The following is a 23,407-nucleotide window of genomic DNA, read 5'->3' as shown; positions in this document are numbered from 1 at the left end:
TTGATGATCTCAACATATGCAAATTAAAATAAATAAACACAACGGAAAATAACATAACACCATATCCTCTCTTATATTTGTTGATAAATAAATAACCAGTAATTAGGATCAAACGACAAGTTTCATCAAATACCGAATCGTTCAGAATAACCTGAATTCGATTTATGTATGAAATAATTTTTTATCATATTTTATTTACCTTTTAGTCGAGCTTCAGATCATCGGGACCCTTTGCTCTTAAAACCGGATACGCCAAATAAATTTTGTTGATAAATTGATTGTTTTATTAATAATTATATTGGTTCATGGTATTAAACAAATTTAATTATTCACCTAATATTTTGTCATGAACATGCGCGTTAGTGCACGCTTGCTTGGTTAGCAAGCATTAATTTATTTATTTTTTTTATAACCAGTTAGCAATTAGCATGCATGTCTTGACTACATTATTTGGTTTGAATTAATTAGTAATTTCATAAGAACACGCCCATCGACCAAGATAGGGAGTTGCAACTTCTTTTGGCGTTAATAATTTTGTTTAATTTTTGGCTTGTAAAAAAATATTGTTGGCATTGGATATATGATGTCAAATTTTCTAGGCAATCTTGAAGCTTGTCAAGGTTGAATTAGGGTTTGAATATCAGAGCTTAAATGGAATTTTTTTTGGAATTTATAAATTGAAAAGGATTAGTGAGGTTATATTGAGCATGGGTTGCATTATTGGTGCACCTTAATTTCAATTAATCGATCACAAGGTCAAAAAAGAAGAGAGCTAAAGCAAAACCTTTAATAATCATCTCGTGTTTTTTCCCTTTTTGTGTTAGGTGTGAAACACAATTTATATGTTTGTGCGTTCAATTATTAAATTTGATATCGTTTAATCTTCTTTATTACTCTGATCTCTGTCCTAAAACATGACTCTTTTGGTCGTTCTTTTTTGAAAATAATCACATGCAACTAGTTCTTTTCAATCAAAAAATAGGGACCAAAAACTAACCTTTTTTTTTAAGGCATGGACCAAAAATAAATAGGGATTAGCTGCAACCGTTTCAATAAAAATATATGTGGACTGAAAGTGGACAAAGTTTTTTGAGAAATCAAAAACAATAATTAATCGACTTATTTTTTAAGACTAAAACTTTTTTTTTTGAAAGAAAGACTAAAAACATATTTAAATTGTTCATTATACGGAAAAGATATCTATGTTGTCCAAAGTTAGTTAGATATAAGGACCAAAGTTCAATCTTAATGTCTTCTTGGTCTTTCTAATTTGTTCTCTTTTTATTTAGTAGCATTTTTTTCTTGATATTTTTTGTTCCCTTTTATTATGAATCAATTTTTCTCCCTTAGTAAATCTATTCAAAAACTAAGCATTCAAAAGGAAAAGGAAGAGATGAGATGAGTTTGATTTTATGATCTAAAATAAAGTTGTTCGTACTTTTGGTTAAACCTACTAAAATATTTAAAATTAGCAATGCAAGTATTGAAACAAAAAATAGTATAATTTATCTCTCTCTCTCTCTCTCTCTCTCTCTCTCTCTCTCTCTCCAATAGAATATAATTTATCTATAATTTGGTCGCAAAATTATTCTCTAATTTCAATCGGTAATTTTACATTTTACTTTTTCAAGCAGTGATATTATCCTTCACTTAATGATGAAGTTGATGATATATGGATATCATCAAGTTGAAATTTTAAAAGTGTAATTTTTATCAAATTTACCGTGTGGGTTTAAAACTTACTCTCAATCCAAAAATATACTTAATTTGAAATTTGGTTTGTACTAGTAAAAAAAGCTATATATTATAAGGATTATACTAACAAATGTGTCAAATGTATTGTTTAAAGAACTCATTAAAAATTTTACTTTACAAATACAAGTTAAACACTTGTTAAGGTGATAAATATATCATTCTATAATTGATAAAATATTATCAACGGCATCAATTACTAATCTTTAAATAATTGTAAGAGTAAGAAGATCATATGGCATGTACCACTACCAATTAATATACTTTAGAATATCCATGAATTTTGTCATTGAGTGTCTGAATACCAAAAAGATAAGCAGATAGGCAACCAATGTTTTGTTTTGTTTTCAAACTCCAACCCACTCAAAGTGGATGGAATTTGACTTTGATACATTAGTGAAGGAGTTTAAATTAAGGCTAAAAAGTGTTTTATATACAGAAACGAATATGATTTGATATGTAGATTAAAATAATTAAATATGTATATGTGTCTATATTATTCTCCCAATTGATTGGCTTTATTAATCAAAATATTTTGGCTTTAATCAAACCACCTATCCATTTGATTAATTCCACATCATATCCACAAAATAGAATGCATGAAAACCAAAAAACAGTGGTGGCGGTGGTTATAATGTCATCTCATCTAACCATATTTTCCCCATATTATATCATATGAGATAATTTTCATAAAATAAAGAGCTTTGTGTACCCAAAATGGAAAATGAGCTTTACTTTACTAATAAGTATTTTAAAATTATTTCTCCGAAAATTTGAATTTAAATCTTTAAAGTTAGAAGGTTAGTCCTCGTGAGCTTAATTCAGTTGGTATGGACAATGCATAATATATGCAAGGTTTGAGGTTCGAATCCCACCACGAAAAAAAAAGAAAAAAAAAAAGATAGAAGGTCAAATTCATAGTATCAAAGTAACATCCCATGAATCTTGTATATTCATGATAAAATCTATAACAATATATAAAGGAAAGTAGATATTTTAAACTGGATTTTTCTTTCATTTTTACCCTTTTTAAACTATTTTATTAGTTTTATAATATTATTTAAATTATCAATTAAAAAGTAAGTTAAATCATTAAAATAAAAATAATTTACAACAATAAAAAGAGAAATCAACACCAATAAGAACAATGTCGAACATTATAAAAATCTTATATTGATATTATATACAAAAAATATTGTATTTTAGTGTAACATTTTTTCTTCAAATTTTAACATTCATTTAATTATAATTTTACTATTTAATCGTTCGTTGTTAATAAAAACGGAATACAAACATGTCGACGTTAATAGTATATATAATCATTATTAGATAAATTAGTAGTAAATATAAATTATTATTATTGTTTTTTTGGGTTAGGTAGCCTAGTGGCTGTAGCCAAGTTCACACAATTTAATTGTGGAGAAGTACAGTGTTCGGGGTTCGAACCTTGGCATCTGTATATAAAATGCAATATCTCTATCAACAGAGTTAAGTTTGGGGGGATTTATTATTTTTGTTGTTGTTGTTATTATTATAATTATAATATTATTATTATAATAAAAAATAGATGCAATGGATAAGAAGTAGACACGTGGGATATCATATGACGGCAGGTATATGAGCACCAACAAACACACGTATAGGTATCAATCATTGATACTCCTATTTTTCAATTTTTTTTGTTGAATATCATTGGAATATATATTGATTTTTTTTTAAAGAATTGGTATATATATACTCTTTCCGTCCCAAATTAAGTAAGTTATTTGCTCATTTCAGACATATTATAAAAATAAGTGAAGAAGAGAGAAAATTTCTTGTAAGTGTTTTTTTTTTGTTTTTGAAAGAAGATTTTAAGTGCTATTGTTAAATATTGGTGCATTCATCATTCACATAAATGCAAAGTGAAAAATATTAAATTGAAAATTATAAAAGTAGTATTAATTATAGTTATAATTGAAAAAAGTAATTAATATTGTATTGAAACGTGAAATGGATGCACCATAATATTTTTTTTTTTACAAAATATTGTATTAAAAAGTAATTAAAATTGTATTGAAAAGTGAAATTGAACAATATTTTTTTTACAAAATAGTCACTTTTTATGGACCGGAGGGAGTATTGATGATGCATCGAGGATTGGCTATATTTTTTTTTAGATGAGGATTGGCTATATTATGTGCTATGTTGATAGTTATGTATCACAAAAATATTAAGTACTCTTCTTTTCTTTCTTTTTTTTAGCAAATTAAGTACTCTTAAAATATGTGTTTTTAAAGAAAGATATCTATAGCACTTCATTGATAATAATTTGTTCAATACAAGGAGGGACGTTAGTATAGATAGTGTTTTATCAACAACAAAAAAATAGTATAGATAGTGAGACTGGTTAATAATGTGACAACCCCCGTCAAATTGTGAGCTGTTTCATTTGATTATCGTCGATTGAACTCGACCTTAGCGTTAGATAAATTTTATGGTAAAAATGCCTCTACAAGCATAGATTATGTGATTTTTTAAGATGTTTCATTTCAATCAACATTTTGATTAAAATTGATAAATTATGTTATATTATCTACACCGACAATTGTGTATATATATTTCAAAATATTATCATAATCATAGAAATATAAACCGTCATAAGAATTTTTCATACACCACCAAAAAGAGTATGCTTCACTTAAAACAAAACACTCTAAAAATTTCTACTTGTTGAAAAACAAGACGGAATATAATGATGTGCCTTTTATAAAGCCTTTTCTAGAAATTATCATCAATTAACATAATATCCCATAACACATCTTATATCAATGCTCATGTGCTAATTCTCTAGTAATAAATCACCATTTTCATGATATTGTGAAGATGTTATGAGGACACACTTCTCAATTTTTAGAAAATATCATCATCTCCCATAATGAGGGAGACATTATTAGCATTAGACACATACCATTTTTTTTTGTGATGCTCCACTTAGACAATCATACTTTACATGTCGAGACATTGCACATTTTTAACATATCATAACCATTAATTCTTTGGTTTTCTTTACATAAGAATGTGTCATTTAGCTACCAACATTGAGTTTAATGAAGTGTTATATTTGGCAGGACCCTGGATTAGAGAGTTCAAACTTTTTATCCTTAATTAATAATTTTAATAATAATTTATATATAAACAATATTTATTCAAAAAATTAAATTGTACTAAAACAATATTTTTCGCTCTCCATATTAAAAATGTTTCCTTTCAGCGTCGTGTGTAATCCTGATTCTATCAACACATCATTGACTTGTATTTTCTACAAGTCAAAATTGATTTTCCAATCAAATTTTTCTAAGTTAGACTTCAAAGCACTTGAAAAATCATATTGTAGTTGTGTGAAAATTGTAAACCGTGCACCATGTAAGCTCTCAGAAAGGAGGCAAGAAAAACAATATACCACTTCAATATCAAGTCTTTTTTAAGAGGAACATTTTTTCGTCTACAATTCTTAGCTCAACTAGTAAAAATGTTGAAATTGTTTGGTCAAAGAACGTGACCGGGGTTTGAACTTCAACTTCTCCACTTGTAAGTGTGAGTTTTCAATGACTATTGTCATTTATCTATACAAAAAAAAATCGAAACAACACTTTTACAATATCAAAATTCTTTGTTGATGTGGAAGATTAGACACTAATGTAACCTAATGAAGCCCATATACTTGATACGATACGGCACCGATACATCGATATGAGAAAATTTCAAAATTCAAGATACGATACGGCCAGGATACTTTAATAAAAAAAAATTAACTACAGATTAACACTCAAAGTACAAACTATGGATTAAAGCTCAAGAAAAAAAACATGTGCAAAACTTAGAATAAATAGACATAGAACAACAACAAGGCATGACAACGAAATTGTCTTCACATGACAATCAACAATAGCAGCGTTCTCAAAAAATAAAAAGAGACAAAACAGACAGTTGACGACAACAAAAATATAAATATAAGTAATTTTTTTTTGAAAGAATAAATATAAGTAATTTTAAAAATAAAGAAAACACCAATTAGTAAATTACATATATTACATATACGATATATCCCAACAAGATAACACTAATACTTATGTTTGGTTCGAGAATTAGGAGGGGAGGGGAGGGGAGGAATTTTAACGGAGGGGAGGGGAGGGGAGATATTTTAATTAAAAGTGTGTTTGGTTCACAAGGGGAGGGGAGAGATTTTAAAATTATTTTACTGTTTTACCCTTAAACTTAATTAAATAAGGATAATAAAGTAACGAAACAATAACGATGTAATCAATAACAACATGATGTAGACGATGGAATAATGGATTAGTAACAGGGTTGTTACAAGGAGTAATGAAAGTTGTTACAAGGAAAAATTGTTAATAATATGGAATAAAAGTCGTTACAAGAAAAAAATTGTTAATAATATGGAATAAAAGTTGTTACAAGATAATATAACCTTCTCTCAACCAAAAAAAAAGACAATATAACCTATAACCTAATAATAGTAAAAGTTGTTTCAAGGATAATATAACATAATAATAATAAATGTTGTTACAAGGATAATATTGAGATTTTAAATTAATATAAGGATAATTTTGACAGTGCAATAAAATGTGCCCATCTCCCATCCCCTTCTAAAAATTGAACCAAACACGTCGAATTAAAAATCTCCCCTCCCCTCCCCTTCAAAACTCTCGAACCAAACGGACCCTAGTCAATTACATATTACATATACGATATATCCACCGCCGTATCCCTTGCTTATCTTTGATGTATCTGAAATGTATTAAATGATTATTTTATTTTAAACAAAATTTAATCGTTGGATACTAACCACGTAGCATACTAAGAATTTAATACCCAACTAAACCCAAAATCATGATATAAGTTGAAAAACTCCAAAATCGGAAGAAAAAAAAACGATCTTTTACTAATTACGGTCAAGAGAAATACTGTGTAAAAATTATTACAACAAAATATTCTCCCAAACACCTCACAACTCCAGCACATTCATACTCTTTTGAAACAAATATATATCTAAGACTTCACAACACTCTAAAACAAGAGTATGACAGAAAGAAAAAAGTCATATATATAAATTTTAAGTTTTCTAACTAGTGCATCTTGTAACAGAAAACTAAAACTCCTATATGTAATCTTAGTCTTCCTCTTCTGTTACAATACTAGACAATATTTAGCATATTCCAATTATATACTTCTAATATGTAGTCAAGACTTTTCCTTGTAAAAAGAGATACCTAAGGATTTTCCTTAAGTTATAGTACCACAATGATCACATTGACAACATTATAGATGAGTTACACATTGAATGATTTGACAGTTACCAAGTTTTCTCCTTAATTAACTTTACAGTTCCACATATACTCATTCTTACGTATCATCATATGATCACACACACAAATACATATACGTATTACAAATATATTTTAGTGTATAAAGCATGCAGATGAATGGCTAGCTCTTTTTGTACGCAACTATGATGCCATAAAGTTGATATAGAAAAACCCTAGGTAAAAAGTGAAAAGAAAAGTTTCCCTTAATTAATTATTACAAACCTAGTTGAAGAATATTAATCAACTCATGAGATAAAAGAGTGGCAAGGTTAGCAATTAGAATAAGAATCATTCAAGGGAAGGAAAAAAAAAAGGACAATAAAAGCCTAGTCAGAGTTATTTTTGTTTGATATATATTTGAATTTCAATATGTGAATGAGTGAGTGAAGGAAAGACATACAACAAAACGCACCGACAATGAATAAAGAAAAATACTTTTAGCTTGCCCCACATGAATTCTCTTTTCACATATACCAATCATGCTTGCGTTTAAAAGTAATGAAATCAAGTGAACCATGTCACTCCCCACTGTTGGTGACTTCCCACGCAGCAATGTATGTGTGTCATCAAGGGCTATGAATTAAGGAATGATAGTGTAAGTGGGTCCTACACATTGGAGTGGAGAATGAGATGATCCTCAAATGAACATAAACCCAAAAAGAATATTGACTTGTTTAATTAACTAGTGTGCATCCCGTGCGATGCACGGGTAGAATTAACGTCGACTACGGACCAAAAAATATTACCACGACGCAAGAAATACAAACAAATTACGTTCACCTTTAATTCCAAAAATGAAATCCAAAACGTCAAACAAAAAAAATTGAACGTTCAAAGTAGTTAAAAAAGAATACTGCATTAATATATACGACGCACTGGTGTAATTTTAGTTGGCCACGGACTACACGCCGTCACCACAACACAGGAATAAAAACTAAAACTATGAAAGTTATAAATTTCTTGGATAAATTCTTGCACTAATTCTTTTGGGATAACAACTACATTTTATGACATTTGTCGTATTATTCTTGTTCTATTTCGAGTTATGAAATTAGTTTTAAGTTTTATAGAGTGTTATGTGATTACTTGTAGCGAATTGAGTGAGAATGATAATTTGAAGGCAAGAATTAATGTATCTGTTATCAAACAATGTAATTCAAATCAAACCAAAAAAATTATATGATCAAAATTCAATATAGTTTTATGAAAAAAGACACAAAGTGGGAATAGTGTTACCCTTAACTACACAACGCGAAAATATTGTCACCCCTAAATCCTAATTCAATGTTTTCTTATACCAATGTATGTTTTCAGCAAAAAAAAAAAAACAAAGAAAATGTGTAACAAAATTTATGATTCAACCTTTTTTTTTTTTTTTACAAAAAGTGAAAGTTGAATGCAATATGTAAGCAACCTTTTTTTGCCCTCCTGTTTTAGACATACACCCCCCAATGCACTATCTAAAATTGGGTTAGCCCAATAACCTTTGCTAACCAAACGGGTTATTTCCTCTCCCCTCATTTCATTCATCCTGAAATCCTGATGCACGTTCTTCATTCTCTCCCTCCCTTGAGCCTCCTTTCCACCGCATGCACCATCGAGTTTGGCCTCCTCGGCCTTAAGTACCTCATTTTTTTCATCTCTTCAAACTTCTCTACCTTTGTATCCCTACAAAATCATGAAAAGAGCAAAGTAAAACATTTGGTAGTTTATTTTGAAAGAGTTTCCAAGAGAACTATGGCCTAGTTTCAACAATGGAGAAACATATTCTTCATGATCTCCCTTTCCTGTACAATTTTATGTGTAAGTTTCCTTTGTTATACAAATTCTACTGAAAGTCCTTATTTTTACTGAAACCCTAATTTTTTTTTTAGTTCAAAATTCGAATTTCATCGTATAATTTACCTATGAGTTAGATTTATTTATTTATTGCTTGATTTGATTTTTGGACCGATTTATGTTAAAATCACAAATCCCCCATTTCTATTTTGAATATGTATTTCCTCTCATTAATAGAGTCCCAAAAAACCATTTTTGTTGAAACATCAGATTGTTCTTTTGTTTCAAGTCTCATCTTGATTTCCAAGCGGTATAGTCTTAACATCGAAAGTGATATCTTTTTTAATGTTCAAACTCAGGGAACCCATTCATGGACCTACTGTAAGCTCCCTTTCCTCCCTTTCCAAGTGGTATGATGAGAGACAACCACTTCTCCCCATCTAAATCGACCTACTGTAAGTTCCCTTTCCTCCCTTTCAATTGCGTTTGTTTTTTTATTTTTTTATTTTTTATTTTGACAAATCCATTTTAACTAAGTTTCTTCTACTATTTTCATATATTTAATAAGATTGTTTGAAGGAAAATTTGCTTTTTAGGGTTTATATATTTTGATTTCATGTTTGAGACTGTGGACATGATTTATGTTTTTTTTTAATATTGAAATGGAATTTTTTTCATATTTAATCCCTTTTTTTCATTATGGGTTTATTGTTCCTTTTGTTATCGTCTTTCAGTTGCTGAATTTTTCTTGTTTTTGCTCAAGAATGACAAAGGGAAGGCTATTGAGATACTGGCGAAGGATTTAAAAGTTTTTCAGCATTTAATGAAGAATTATTCAAAGAAGGTTACTCATCTTTTAACCCTTGACAACTCAGGTACTTAGTTTGGTTTTTGCCGAGGGAGTTGTGAAATCTGATAGTGGATTTTACTATTTTTTTTCAAAACATTGGCTTTTGATTAAATGTGATGGAGAACCAAATAGATATTAAATTGTAATATACTCTAATCTCACCACTTTGTTATTTTTCAAATACTGAGGTTTAATTTATTAATAAGGGATTTAGTCGAAGGAATCAGTAATTGAACTAAGGTTTAATTTATTAATAAGGGATTTAGTCGAAGGAATCAGTAATTGAAAAAGAAAATTATAAAACAAAACTTATCCCATCCACATTGTAACATAAGCTTTGTCCCACTTTTGTGCTTCTTTCCCTTTACAGATCATCAATTAGATTTATGAACTTATTGTTGGGAGCACTGTAAACTGGGATAGACCTTCCATCACTTTTTGAATACTTGTGGAAGTTAAATAAACACAATTCAAAACTGTTTAGAATAGACCCTCTATCACTTTTATATTACATATGAATCAACTTTTATTGCATTGCAATGAGTATAAAAGTTAAAATACCTTCATGCATTTGTAAAAACACCTGAAAGGTTGTCTATTAATTAGATGTATAGAGATGCTACCATGGAAAACAATCATTAAGAGAGTTGATAATTTCTGTCCAAAAAAGACTTAAAAGTTAAAGTCTACCCTTATGCTTAATATGTGAAAGGACATTATAATTATGTTTGGTTCAATGCAAACTATTAAGAAAAGCCTTTTTATTTTATATTACATATGAATCAAGTCTTATTGCATTGAAATGAGTAGAAACGTGAAAATTCCTTTAGGCTTTTGTTAAATCACCTGAAAACAAACTAAATTATTTGTGTAGGAATCTCAAAAGGGCTTAACTGGCTCAACAAATTGGTATCTCTCTCTCAAATTCCAAATCTAACCAATAGATGTAGAAAGAGCAGTTGACTTCAAGATTCTTTTTTTTTTTTTTTTTTTTGCCATAACTACTTGAGTTTGATAACTTTGTTTGGGGAGAAAGATGAGAATTCTCTTGAACCGTAGTAAAGAGGTAACCACTATTATATAGCTCTTATGATGGCATATGGTTGTATTAATCTTCACTCTATATTTAAAATGATAAACAACTACACACTAACAAATATATACATGTATTTTTCTTTTATGGCATTCAGAAGTGTGACTTTCATTGGAAACTCATAAGTTGAAATTAGCACAGTAAAAACAACTAATTCATGGCAAGAGAGATACAAATTTGAACTTGCAATGTCCATGTTATAACTATTGATTCAAGTCATTCAACTCCATTGTTTGAACTTACACTTGGACATTTAGAATTAATTTAATTAATAGTTGTAACATGTGCAAGTGTGCATATGTAATATGACTTACAATCCTGGGTTTTGTTTTATTTTTCTTTTAATAATACACATTATATTCATGAATGTCTTTTTAAATTGGGTATTTAATTAATGTTTTTAATAAAGCAGCTAGTCTCATAGAAAAGTTAAAAAATAAAGTATTTGTTGCAAATATTAATGAAGACTAATTGCACTAACATTAAGCCGAACACATGCTAGATAACCTCAACTTTTAACGATAGATTAGAGAAAGATGTAAATTTAGGAATACTTATACTTGTTTAGTATTATGGCATGTGAATGGAAAGAAAAAGAAATTAATTGATTTATAGTAAGAGCTTATATCTAATCTTTTATGGTGCCACAACTATAACATGTACATGTGCAAGTGTCATATGTATTATGAATGTTTACTTTTTAAAATGGGCTTCTGATTTACTATTTCAGATGTGAAGAAGAAGAGTTGTCTACCTTTGAAGTTTTCTAGTGGTTCCTCCCTACCAGTTTTATCACCTCCAAAATTGATTGTAAGGTTAGAACATGAGATAATGCAACAAATTAATAATATAACATGAGATAATACTATAAAGATGCTTTTCAATTTTACATGCTTTTATGTACCTTCTGGACTCTTGGTGTGTTGCAAACTATCATCATTCTTGTTCTCGAACATATTTGCGAGCATTGAGCAGAAAATGTTATTTTTCTTTTTAAATGTATGTTCAGATAGACTGCATTTTATTTATAATAGGAAAGACAATTTATTTTTGAATATAACATGTTACTGGTGTGGTTGCTTCAAGCACTACTCATAATTTAAATCATCAACTTGATATGATATGCAATCTTTGTTTAATAACAGACAGACTGCATTCTTGAATATAATATGACAACCTTTTTGTTTAAATATACTTGTTGGACAAATTGCATAAAAATTAAAAGATTCAATTTTTCTTTCACACTTTAATCATCTTTCCTTTCAAAATAAAATTTACCTTCATGTGAAAGATATTGATTGGAGACATCATGGCTGAAGCTTTTTTTTGTAATCTACACAACGCCTCTGGAGGTAATCATGTTCTTCTTCACATGCTTGCTGGGTTGCTGGCCAAACACCTTGAGAATCACTGCAAGTATAAAAATAATATGAAAGCAATTGTGAAGAACTTATATTAACTTACCTTTTTTATTATGCAAACATGATGGTTCTTATATTAATGTTAGAATTAGAGCAGTGCAAATAAGATGCAAGAAGAAGGATTGCCAACCATGATGGAAAAAGTATTATAGATTCACTTACCCAACAGAGTATGAAGTGTTTAGCACCAGAATTAGTAGCAGCAGAGCAAGGGTTAACAGCAGCAGAGCAAGAGGGTATGGAGGAATAGCAAAAAATGAATGAAAAATGAATGGGCTATTGGGTTTAAATACTTCACGTTGTGAAGATTTAATATTGAAAAGTAATGAAAGAAAATATGTCATTCAACTACTCTATCTCTTTTCTCTCCTTTTCTACGACACTTATTTAAAGTAATTTGACTTTTCAGCATGAAAAAAGGAAAGATGTCGTAAATTTTGTATGGGAAGCAATTCTGTAATATTAAATTTTGTATAAATGTTGCATTGTCTGTATAAAGAATGCCATTAATTTTAGGCCTTTGCAGCAAAATCTGCAAACACATCCCACTTTTTATGGCTTTTTGACTTTAGTAATAAACCACAACTTGCAAAGCAGAAACATCTCTGCACACAATACATATTCTACCGTCCATTCTCTAGGAAAAGAAAATTAGAAACCCTTAATGCAAAAGGAAAGAAACAAACCTGACAAAAGCATGCCAACAATTTTTAAGGTTTACGCTATCACCAAAAATGGAATTCAACAGTAAAGAGAGAGACTATTCTCTTTTGTAAGATTTATTGATATTGATTAATGATATTCCAGATATGGTGGTAAGGGGCAGCGGAACAATTGGAAAAGGCTATGCCTCTTGTGTTGTGGCACAAAGTTGAGGCAAGAGGGGCCCATTATATGCAAAATATATGATAGGAAGCACTAATAACGTAGATGGAATGGGAAATATATATACTCTTTTTTGACACAAATACATTGTGGTCAGTGGAGGTGTGCTAGCAGCCTAGCTAGCACAATTAGTGGATGAGTGTGAGCATGTCACCATATTGATCAATGAAGACATATTATGGACTTGAAAAGAAAAAAAGAAAACACTTGGTTCCGTAAGCTCCTGATATGTGCTCAAAGAGAAGAAAAGAATATGCTGCTCAATCAGCTTCATAAAAAGCAGCATTTTTCAATTTGAAAATACAATATCACTATTTTGAGAGATTTGAATATATAAGGGAACGGATTGAGAAATTTTCCCAAAAAAATACAATGGATCGGGGTTAAAAATGCTAGATCTCATGGAAAAGTTTTAGCAAATAAATTAAAGTATTTTATTCTAACTTGAAGTTAGAAATTAAAGTTTTTTATTTTAGAATGTTTAACTCACTTTTTTATATAAATTTTTTTTTTTTGAAGAAGTTAAATTAATCCATCTAAATTAACACCAGAAGAAACAAACTTAAGGAGGAGCACTCTCCGATGTCTCAACTTTGTCATGGCATAATCAAACCCATGCATAATAAGTAGATTGTGGCCTTGTGTTGAACTGGAATTGCTGTGATCTAACTTCTAAATCAGGGACCATAATGAATTCCTCCTTGGTTAATTGAAAAAATATATATTTGTGTCTCATTTCTAATTTGAGCAGACCGCCAGATCTCATGGACACTATTTTCTTTCTCTTTCCATATTTCCTTTCATTGAAATTAACCTTATTTGAGCAATAGTGGTGATGCAACTGTTGATGAAAAAGATTGTTTTTACTCCGATGGATATATGGACTTACACTTTAGAAGAGATTGTTATATGTCAAGTGCAAATTAGAAGTTTTATATTTGATGAAAAAATGAATTTCGGACAATATATAATTAAGTGATATGATTAAATTTACGTATCTAATGCATGTTTTAAGATTGGGTAGTGTTAACTTGTGCCCTTAGGGCACATGTTAAGAACTCCAAAAGAAGAAATATTATATAAAATTTTGTTCATTGAATTCATTAAAAAGTTAATGATTAAATGAAATGCACACGTTCCAATACATTATTTTTATATTTGATGGCACAAGTTAACATTTCCCTTTAAGATTTTTGGTAAAGATGTTGTGTTAAATTTTTTGCGTGGTTGCTCTTAAACAAATGTCGAGCATACTCATGAGAAAACGCACCTTCACGAGCTATTTTTTCGATAGACACTCTATACTTTATACGTCTAGGGACCGCCCAAAGAAAAAGCAATTGTAAGAGGAATTAAATCTAACCCACAAAAGTTTGTTTTCAAGAGATTAAATTTATGTCTTTCAAAAAGAGATTAAATTTATGTCAAATATTATTAGGAAAAATTGGATCATCAACATAAAATAGAGATAGAAGAATTGAATTTAGTGTCAATTTTGTCATTTCTATTAACTAGTGATGAATTTTATTAAATTCTTTGTCTCTAAATTTTATCATCATTTCAACTTTTTTCTAAAGTAAAGAGGGGGGAAAGTAAAATAGGCATAAAATGAAAGGAAAATATGGGTCGTGTTAAAGAGCTTAAAATATAATTAAAAAATAAATTTTATATTGAAAAGATAACTTTTGAAATTTTTAAGACATTGAATACACAATTTCTAAAAAATATGTTTTTATATTTGATTTCTTAACTTATCCCCCAAATTCACAAGTTAGCATTTTCCATAAAATATTATATATAGTCTTCACGTTTTATTATTATGAAATTCATTTTTTTGAAAAAATGATAATTATTGACCTTTACACATTTTTTAAAAATTCACATTACATATTGATCCAGCAAAGTATGCTATAACTTCTTGCATAAATATAATCTACACCTTAATCATGACACAATCCTCCCATGATGTTAAGCTGTCTATAGTTTCCATCAAAGTTTAAATAAACATAAACACTATTTTTGCATGTTTTCATTCTCTCTAAATCTAACACTCTCTAATGTTCCAGCATTATACAGCCCTAGAGAATCCAATTTCAAAACTATTTAGTAGGCCATTAGCATTGGTAGGCGTCGTTAGGATGACTCAACAAACAATATGCATGTACAATGCAACATTATTAATATCCAAATTATTTAATTGGATATAAAAAATGTTAAAGTTTTAAAAAATTGAATTGGCTTCTTTCAAAAAAAAAAAAATTTGAATTGGCTGACGTATATATAAAGAATGTTGGCTATGTGAAAAGAATATTAGCTCTTATCAGTTATAAAGCTAGTTAAGAAGTGATTCAATTACTTTTGCAAGAAAAGGAATGTGCCGACTTCACCCTTTTGCACTAATTAAATACCATGCATACATGGAATATCAAAGCATATGATTGTTCTCTCTTAATTAACTTAGAAATACTCTTCATATTTGACACTATAGTTTGAGAAACATTAGAAAACCAAAGGGTTTTTAAGGTTTAAAGGGAATATATATATATAGGACCTTAATTATTGAGATGACTCAAAAGAGTTGGAATAAAGGGCTTGTGTGCCCCTAATGGTGTGCAAATTGTATCAAAGAATATATGAATAAATCCAATCCAACATTATCCTACTATCGTGGATTCATTATTTATATATCAAATGGCATAAACATCGTTTCTTAATTATGTCTTCATGATATTGACTCCGAAGCTAATGCAAACAATTGACCATGACTATTTTTCTCATGTCTTATTCTGATTAGAGAATATGTTATATACTTATATGTGTATTTCAATAGAAGGATATGCGTAATTATGTAGATTCTGAATTAGAAAGTATATACTGATTTAATTCAGTGTGTGTATTTATATTCCAAGCATAAGCGGATTTTTAGAACTCAATTTTTTTGTCAAAGTTTCGTCTAGTTTTTGTGTAGGAATAAAAATCATACTCGATTCTTTGAAATTCACAAGACTCGAACACACGGCCACCGACCATTTGTGTTAGACTCTAATTGTATCTAACCTTCTAAGTTGTGTGGCAGAATGAAAATCTGTGTGTGAAAAGAGTTAAAGTAAATGTTTTCGATCATGTTGAAATTAGGTTGAATTAATGAAAATATTTGGAGAAAATCAAATTTGTGCGGCTCAGACAATGAGAGTGTAAGAGCGTCTCCAATAGAGTAACCTATCATCAATATTTTAAGAGGGCTCCAACTTACTGCGTCATTTTGAAAAACACTTCCAACTTTTTTCTTCAATGGAATAATTCTTAAGAACTCATAATGAGTCCCAAAGTTTAACAACATATTAATACTTTATTTTAAAAATATTGTACCATTCAAGTCCAAAGTAATGAAGGACTTCATGAAGTAACTTCTAACTCAAGATTAGTTTGCCAATTAAATTGTGTTCAATGATGAAACCGTCGAAGAACATACTTATTGATGTCAATGATGTAACACCCGCAACGTGGCACAGTAACAGTGGCGGAGCCAGGCCGGCCCCGGACTTAAGCGGGATGAGTCGGACCACCGGGCTGTTACAGGGTGACCCCACGTTGATAGGAGGAACCGAATCACATCGGAATGAGAGGGATCCGAAGGCCATGTAGGTATGGGACTACATGGTTGAAGGAAGGCTTATAAGAATTGTTAGGTACTACCCATATCAACAAGATGCATCTTCTTATTGGGAGCTCAATCCATAGGAACTCCACAGTTAAGCGTGCTTGGCTTGGAGTAGTACTAGGATGGGTGACCTACCGGGAAGTTTCCCGGTAAGCATGTGAGTGAGGACAAAGCATGCTGAAAAGACTCGTGTTGGTTTGTGGGGTTAGTCGGCAATCCTGTAAGCAGTCTGGGATGTTACAAATGACTTGGAAGAAACCTCAATTAGAGGTGTGCGTTTGATGGCCAGGATAGGGAGACAGGATATGATACATTAATTATATCCTGCTTAAATCTCATGTTTGATGCACCAAAGGGATAGGATAAAATAAACCATTTTCCTATCCTATCCTGACTTTCCTTTGTAATTTCTATCCTGAGTATATGCTGGGTTAGAAATTATCCTGATGGGATTAGAATATCATTCCTTATTTATTATCTTGATATTCTGCCATTTTTAAAATATTGTGATTTTTAAAATAATGATAGCATGTATTTTCTATTATAATCAATTACATGCCATTTTTATAATATTTAATTAATTATGAGAGAAATTTTTTCATTTAATTATAATGATATCATGTTTGTTATCATGTGCGCATCAAACACATGATAGGATTAATGTTTATCATGTCCTTTATCATATCCTATCTCTATCCAGCTTTATATCATATCTTGCCTCTATCCTATCCTGACCATCAAACGGGTTAAGGTTTGGATAAACTGAGTATTATTTTACAAAAACGTAAAGAACAGGTTTTAATTATTATATTTAATTTGTTTGCACTAAAATTATAAATGAATTTCAGATATATGTTTAATCCGATCTTTCGCTAGTTAGATATTTTTATAAAATGATATTATTATACATCTAAATCGTAAATTATGATTTTTTTTTAAGGATAAATTATGATTATTTGCTTGTGTAAAACTTATTTATGATATGTTTATTATAGATTAAAATAAAAATGATTGTTAGACACAAACATAGCTAGACATCAAACCATTTTTAAAAAAATATATATATATTCAACAACTGTGCCTTCAACAATAAACAAATCAGTAAAGATGGTTGCTTAATAGTTACCTAACAATTGTTCATTTGGCTAAAAAAACTGATCAAGATTTAAGATTCGGTCAAAAATTACACACAAAAACAGTCAATCAGGAATTACAACCCGATCAGAAGCAAAATTGAGGTGTGTAGTAAACATTTTCATTGGTAAAATATGATACTGGACTCGAATTGAAACAGTAAGGCCCAAATAAATCCAAACTCCATAGCTGGATCAGTATTAACCCGACCCACCAAACCCATCTACATTAATCATCAGAAATGAGTCAAATGATAAACTGTACCGAACTTAAATATCTCAAACACAACACTGCTTGAGTTCACTTGTCAAAAATGGCAACAAAAATCTTCACCACAACACTCATTTCCACTCTTATCATCATAATCTCTTCTTCACACCAACCTTTAGCACTGAATCACACTCCAAAATTCTTTGCTAAATTTCCATCTTCAACCAAATCCTCCAACTCACAGTCACAGCCACAATTGGATATCCACTACGAAACCAAATTCTTCCAACAACGACTCGACCACTTCAGCTTTTTCAAGACCGCTACGTTCCCTCAACGCTACCTTATCAACACAGAAAACTGGGTCGTTGGATCGGGTCCCATTTTCCTCTATTGCGGTAATGAAGGTGACATTGTTTGGTTCGCTCAAAACACTGGATTTGTTTGGGAAATTGCTCCCAAGTTCGGAGCCATGGTCGTTTTCCCCGAAGTAAGTGTTATAAGAGAAAGTTGAGTCAACAAAATATTATGAGTTCTAATTATGTTAACTGGTTTTTTTTTTTTTTTTTTTTTAATATATTGTAGCATCGATATTATGGTGAGTCTGTGCCTTTTGGAAGTAAAGAAGAAGCTTATAAGAATTCTTCCACGTTAGGGTATCTTAATGCTCAGCAAGCTCTCTTTGATTTCGCTGTTCTTGTTACTGATTTGAAGCGGAATTATTCTGCCAATGCTTCTCCTGTTGTCTTATTTGGAGGATCCTATGGTGGAAGTAAGACGCTCTTTACCTTGTTTCTATTAATTCGAGTAATCAGTTGGTTTGATGCCTAGGTGTGTGAGACATTGTCACTAGTCTTTTAATGTATCGAAATTAAAATGATATTTTAACTTTGTTTTTCGTTAGTAATTGTATAGAACAGATTGACTAGTGTAAGACAGAAAAGTTCGAGGACAAAAGTAATTAATGAAATACACAGACGAGACAAGGCCAATCTGACTAACAAAAGATATATCTAAGTAGTATGTTTTTGTAATTTTGATATATTCAGAGATTATTTTGTGATGGCGACTAAGTACTAACATGTTTAGGATCAAAATGATTGTTTACTTGGTCGTTCTTTAGACCAGATACCAAACTTTCGAAAAAACAAATGATTGTTTACTCTATTAAGTTATTTTCTCTTCGAAAATATTATGAATCTATGATCAAAATGTTGTAACAATACAACTTTGAGAGAGCCCCTAATTCGTACCCTTTAAAAAAGGGTCCAACTATGGACCTTTTAGTTAAACCGGTTACAACAGGTAATGTAACCGAGTGATAAAAATTAAAACTAAAAATGTTGGCCCCTTTGCTCGGTGCAGGAGAATACCCTGCTGCACTGTGATCTTTATCACCGTCCTCAACTTTCCCTTTGCTAGGTTAGAGAATTTCAAGCTTTAATACACATGGGTACATCCCTTGGCTGGTACATGAGATATATATGTAGACTACTTTTGTTAACTACTTATCTTGTAGCATTATTTGCAATGCATTCATTACTCTGCTCTTTTTATTTTATTTTTCCAAGTTTAAACCTTGACGTGCACTGAAATTAGTTTGTATGTTTTACTTGATATAGTGGAAACGGTCACAATAGCATGTTTGATTTCAAAAATGAAAGGTCGTAAATCACTTTTGTGAGTTTTTATCAAATCTAATTTATATAGTTTATAGCAGAAATCAAATGAACAAGCGTTAGAACTTAACGGTTAAGTGACAAGATATTTGATTTTGGAAATTAAGAGGATGGGCTGCACGGGAAATAAGGAACAGGGAAGAAGCAATAGAAACAAGCTATAGCTGGTTAAATTAGAGAGGTCCATCTTTGAACCCTTTTAAAAGGGTCCATATTGGAGGGACCCCAACTTTAAATAATAAAAAAAAATTGCATATCCAAACATGCTTTAATGGTTTTGAATTGATATTGTGAAATGTTCATAAGAACATGAAATTGTTCATTAGGGTAGTTTAATGCTTAATGTGAGGTGCTGCTTCAAAGAGAGAAAAACATTATGGTAGAAGCTCATAAGGTGTTCAGTCTTTTAATTTGATGAAAATTTGCTTACTGTTATGAATTTATGCTGATGTTGTTTTGTTGGTTTATCAGTGTTAGCAGCATGGATGAGACTTAAGTATCCTCATATTGCTATTGGGGCACTAGCATCTTCAGCTCCAATTCTTCAGTTTGAAGACATTGTGCCACCAGAAACTTTCTATGACATTGTTTCCAATGGTTTTAAGGTAAGTTCGTCTGTGAGATTGTTGATATTAGTTTTTCTGGTATTTATACATGCTATGTTATAAATATAATTAGTATACTAACAATTTTACTCTCTTTGCATCAATAGCGTGAAAGTTCATCTTGCTTTAACTATATAAAGCAGTCATGGGATGACATAGAATCGAAGGGTCAAACAAGTGATGGCCTTGAACTTCTAACCAAAACATTCAGATTTTGTCAGTAAGATATTTTTCCTAAGAAATGTGTATTTATGTCTGCATTACATGATAGTGCTAATATCAGTATTTTTATTATTTCTACTCTGTTGATTTAGTTTAACTGCTTGTTGAAGGAAATTAAAGAGCACTGAAGATCTATGGAACTGGTTGGAGTCTGCATATAGTTATTTGGCAATGGTTAACTACCCATACCCTTCTGAGTTCTTGATGCCTTTGCCTGGACACCCTATCAAGGAGGTTAGTTTGATTTCATAACATTCTATGATCTTGTTTTCCTAACTCAGCCGCACTGTTAACTATTCTATCATCACAATTTCCTTGACTGTTTTTTATGATGCTGCTGGGAAATTGACTTTAATGGTGGATGTTTCTAGCAGTGTTGTTAAATAGTGGCTATAGAAGTGTTATAGCTCTATAGCGTAGCGGAATTTGCACAAGTTGCTTTGTTATGTAATATGCTGTTTAGTAGAAAACAGTAGCTATAGCGGCGTTGTAGCACTGTTGTGTGGCAAAATGTAATCAAACCACTACTTTCAGCAATTCGCGGTTTACAATACTGGTTTCTAGGAATATGTTTGGTCTCTTATCTGACTTGAAGGAATTAAATTGTGTTGTGGACCTTCACGTAGTCACGGGTCTAGACGTGGTAGAATCTTTCTTTCAACCTTTTGTAAAAGCAAGAAACAAATTTGTCCTTGACAAAGCTTGCAGGACAAACAGATTTTCCTAAAAATGATTTCTTGCATGTTTTTTCCAATACTAATCTACCATTTTAGAGGCTACAGATTAATGAAGAGTTCCTAATCAACCTACTGATGATATTTTTTTATATGATCTTATCAAGATAATGAAATTAAAATACTAAATCAATTGATAAGGATTCTGTTATGCAGAATTTTATCTAGATAAAGAAATAAAAATCAAAACAACTACTGATAATGATTCTGTAATGCAGAATCACATCAAGATAAAGAAACTTTAAATTCAAAATTTAAAAGAGATAAATTAATCCTTATAAACCCAAGAGTGCTAGGGTGAGATGGTTCGGGTCTCTTAGGTCCTGCATTCGAATCCAATCCTAGGAATAGAACAACATTAAACTTAAAACTCTCGAGGTAGGGTTATGCGCTCATTGGGGTCCTACCTGACTTGAGGGATTAACCTCGTGTGCGCGAAAGGTATCCAGTTTACCCTAAAAAAAAGTAATTAAGCAAATCCTAATTAACGGAAATTAAAAATGATGAAATAATCCTAACCATTATTCCAAATTTGTTTTCTTCTTCTTTCTTTGTTGCTATTGACATGTCAGATTGTTTCCTATTCGAAGTCCAGAAAGGAATCTGACTATCTTTGCTAATCTTATATATATACTTTAACAGGTTTGCAGAAGGATAGATAAAGGCCCTGCTGGGACTAGTATACTGGAGCGCATATACGAGGGGGTGAATGTCTACTACAATTATACTGGAGAAGCTAAATGTTTTGAACTGGATGATGATCCTCATGGTCTGAGTGGTTGGAACTTTCAGGTTTACAATACTTAAATTTTGTTTTTCCTTAGTTGTTGCTGGATAAGTATTTATGCCAAATAGCATTAATCTTTGATTCATTCCATCTTTTCTTGTCCATGGTGTAGGCATGCACTGAAATGGTTATGCCGATGTCTAGCAGCCGAAAGTTCAGCATGTTTCCACCATATGAGTATAATTACTCTTCTTTCCGAGAGGATTGCCTCAAGAATTTCGGAGTGAAGCCAAGGCCAAAACGGATTACTACAGTATTTGGAGGGCATGTAAGAGAATATTTACAATTGAATCTTATTTCCATTTCCATTGTTGTGATATTATGCTCTTTTCACCTGTTATTTATGTGACTGGAAATATTGTTTTGAAGAATATCCATCTCACGTTGGGGAAATTTGGAAGCAACATCATTTTCTCAAATGGCCTATTGGATCCATGGAGTGGTGGCAGGTGATATATTATTTATTCTGCCAATATCCTTGTTATATTGTTTTATGTTTTTCCAACAAGCAATAATGTTTTACGGTGGTGTCAAATTCTGATATTCAAATTGTTTTCATTGCAGTGTTTTGCAAAATATTTCAGAAAGTATTGTTTCTCTGGTGACTGAAGAAGGTAAAACCATTTGATTATTCATAATTTGACTTGTCTGTTGCATGGATTCTATATTGATTTTTTCATCTTATATTCTCAGGTGCACACCATATAGATTTACGTGCTTCAACAGAAAATGATCCTGATTGGTTGGTAAAGCAAAGGGCCACTGAGATCAAGCTAATACAAGGATGGATCAGTGACTATTACCAGAACTATAAAGTTGTGTTTGATATGTAATATAAACTTATTTAGTATGAAGTTAAAATCTTACTTTGTTTCTCTTATCAACAGTTCTAAGGTTTATCCCACCCTCCCTAGTCTGAACAATACTTGCAGGGAACGTAACAAGTAGCAAATGCTGATGTTTGTGTGTGTATATAACTGACTGGCATTTTCTTTTAACTTTGACAACGAATCCCTAGAGTACAATTTTCAGATTAATTCTCAGATTTTGAAAATTGGTAAATAATGAGAGAATTAACCAACAAGCTATGTTAGAGACTTGAATGTGATGGTTTCCAGCTTAATTTGAGGTTATGAGTTCGAATCCATCATTGAGAATGTAACAGTGTTAAATCTCATGAGAGAAAGTATTGTCATCCATTGCGGTTATACCTTATTTAAGGGATT

General features: G+C 30.7%; 2 protein-coding genes and 1 long non-coding RNA gene across 15 annotated transcripts; 2 read left to right on the top strand and 1 right to left on the bottom strand.

Annotated features, from left to right (window-relative positions):
* Window positions 1-8,458: 8,458 nt before the first annotated feature.
* LOC146901227 (uncharacterized) lies at window positions 8,459-12,560 on the bottom strand. 2 transcript variants are annotated; one of them, XR_015021763.1, is made up of 3 exons: window positions 12,427-12,560; window positions 9,351-12,253; window positions 8,459-9,276 (listed from the first exon to the last, which is right to left on the bottom strand). It is a non-coding gene; the product is annotated as an uncharacterized LOC146901227 (long non-coding RNA). The 2 variants fall into 2 exon arrangements; XR_015021762.1 differs by having other exon boundaries at window positions 8,459-12,253.
* Window positions 8,785-12,795, top strand: LOC146901226 (uncharacterized). Of its 12 annotated transcripts, none has more exons than XR_015021761.1 (5): window positions 8,785-8,924; window positions 9,260-9,355; window positions 9,664-9,775; window positions 11,574-11,658; window positions 12,351-12,795. XR_015021761.1 is itself a non-coding variant. In XM_085733428.1 (5 exons), exons 2-5 carry the CDS (start codon window positions 9,313-9,315, stop codon window positions 12,397-12,399), a joined length of 318 nt encoding a protein of 105 aa, XP_085589554.1. In that variant the 5' UTR covers window positions 8,887-8,924; window positions 9,260-9,312; the 3' UTR covers window positions 12,400-12,795. The 12 variants fall into 12 exon arrangements, 1 of the variants encoding a protein (XP_085589554.1); XR_015021760.1 differs by having other exon boundaries at window positions 10,625-11,658; XR_015021759.1 differs by having other exon boundaries at window positions 10,625-12,195.
* A 5,451-nt stretch (window positions 12,796-18,246) lies between these two features.
* Window positions 18,247-23,158, top strand: LOC146901225 (Serine carboxypeptidase S28 family protein). Its single transcript, XM_085731744.1, has 10 exons — window positions 18,247-18,644; window positions 18,740-18,926; window positions 20,305-20,438; window positions 20,546-20,658; window positions 20,771-20,894; window positions 22,037-22,186; window positions 22,294-22,449; window positions 22,551-22,630; window positions 22,746-22,795; window positions 22,875-23,158. Exons 1-10 carry the CDS (start codon window positions 18,258-18,260, stop codon window positions 23,012-23,014), a joined length of 1,521 nt encoding a protein of 506 aa, XP_085587870.1. The 5' UTR covers window positions 18,247-18,257; the 3' UTR covers window positions 23,015-23,158.
* The last annotated feature ends 249 nt before the right edge of the window (window positions 23,159-23,407 follow it).

This window comes from Medicago sativa, chromosome 8 (assembly GCF_051527215.1).
Source record: "Medicago sativa cultivar Bolivia chromosome 8, Bolivia_mono, whole genome shotgun sequence".
Taxonomy (NCBI): Eukaryota; Viridiplantae; Streptophyta; class Magnoliopsida; order Fabales; family Fabaceae; genus Medicago; species Medicago sativa.
This window is presented reverse-complemented; position numbering and strand designations above follow the sequence as displayed.

Coding starts and splice junctions, on each gene's coding strand:
- LOC146901226 (XM_085733428.1), top strand. CDS start 9,313: ATGATGAGAGACAACCACTTCTCCCCATCTAAATCGACCTACT. Junction 9,356..9,634: donor CCCATCTAAATCGACCTACT/GTAAGTTCCCTT, acceptor ATCGTCTTTCAG/TTGCTGAATTTTTCTTGTTT. Junction 9,776..11,573: donor TTTAACCCTTGACAACTCAG/GTACTTAGTTTG, acceptor TTACTATTTCAG/ATGTGAAGAAGAAGAGTTGT.
- LOC146901225 (XM_085731744.1), top strand. CDS start 18,258: ATGGCAACAAAAATCTTCACCACAACACTCATTTCCACTCTTATCATC. Junction 20,439..20,545: donor TTGTTTCCAATGGTTTTAAG/GTAAGTTCGTCT, acceptor TTGCATCAATAG/CGTGAAAGTTCATCTTGCTT. Junction 22,450..22,550: donor CTACAGTATTTGGAGGGCAT/GTAAGAGAATAT, acceptor ATTGTTTTGAAG/AATATCCATCTCACGTTGGG.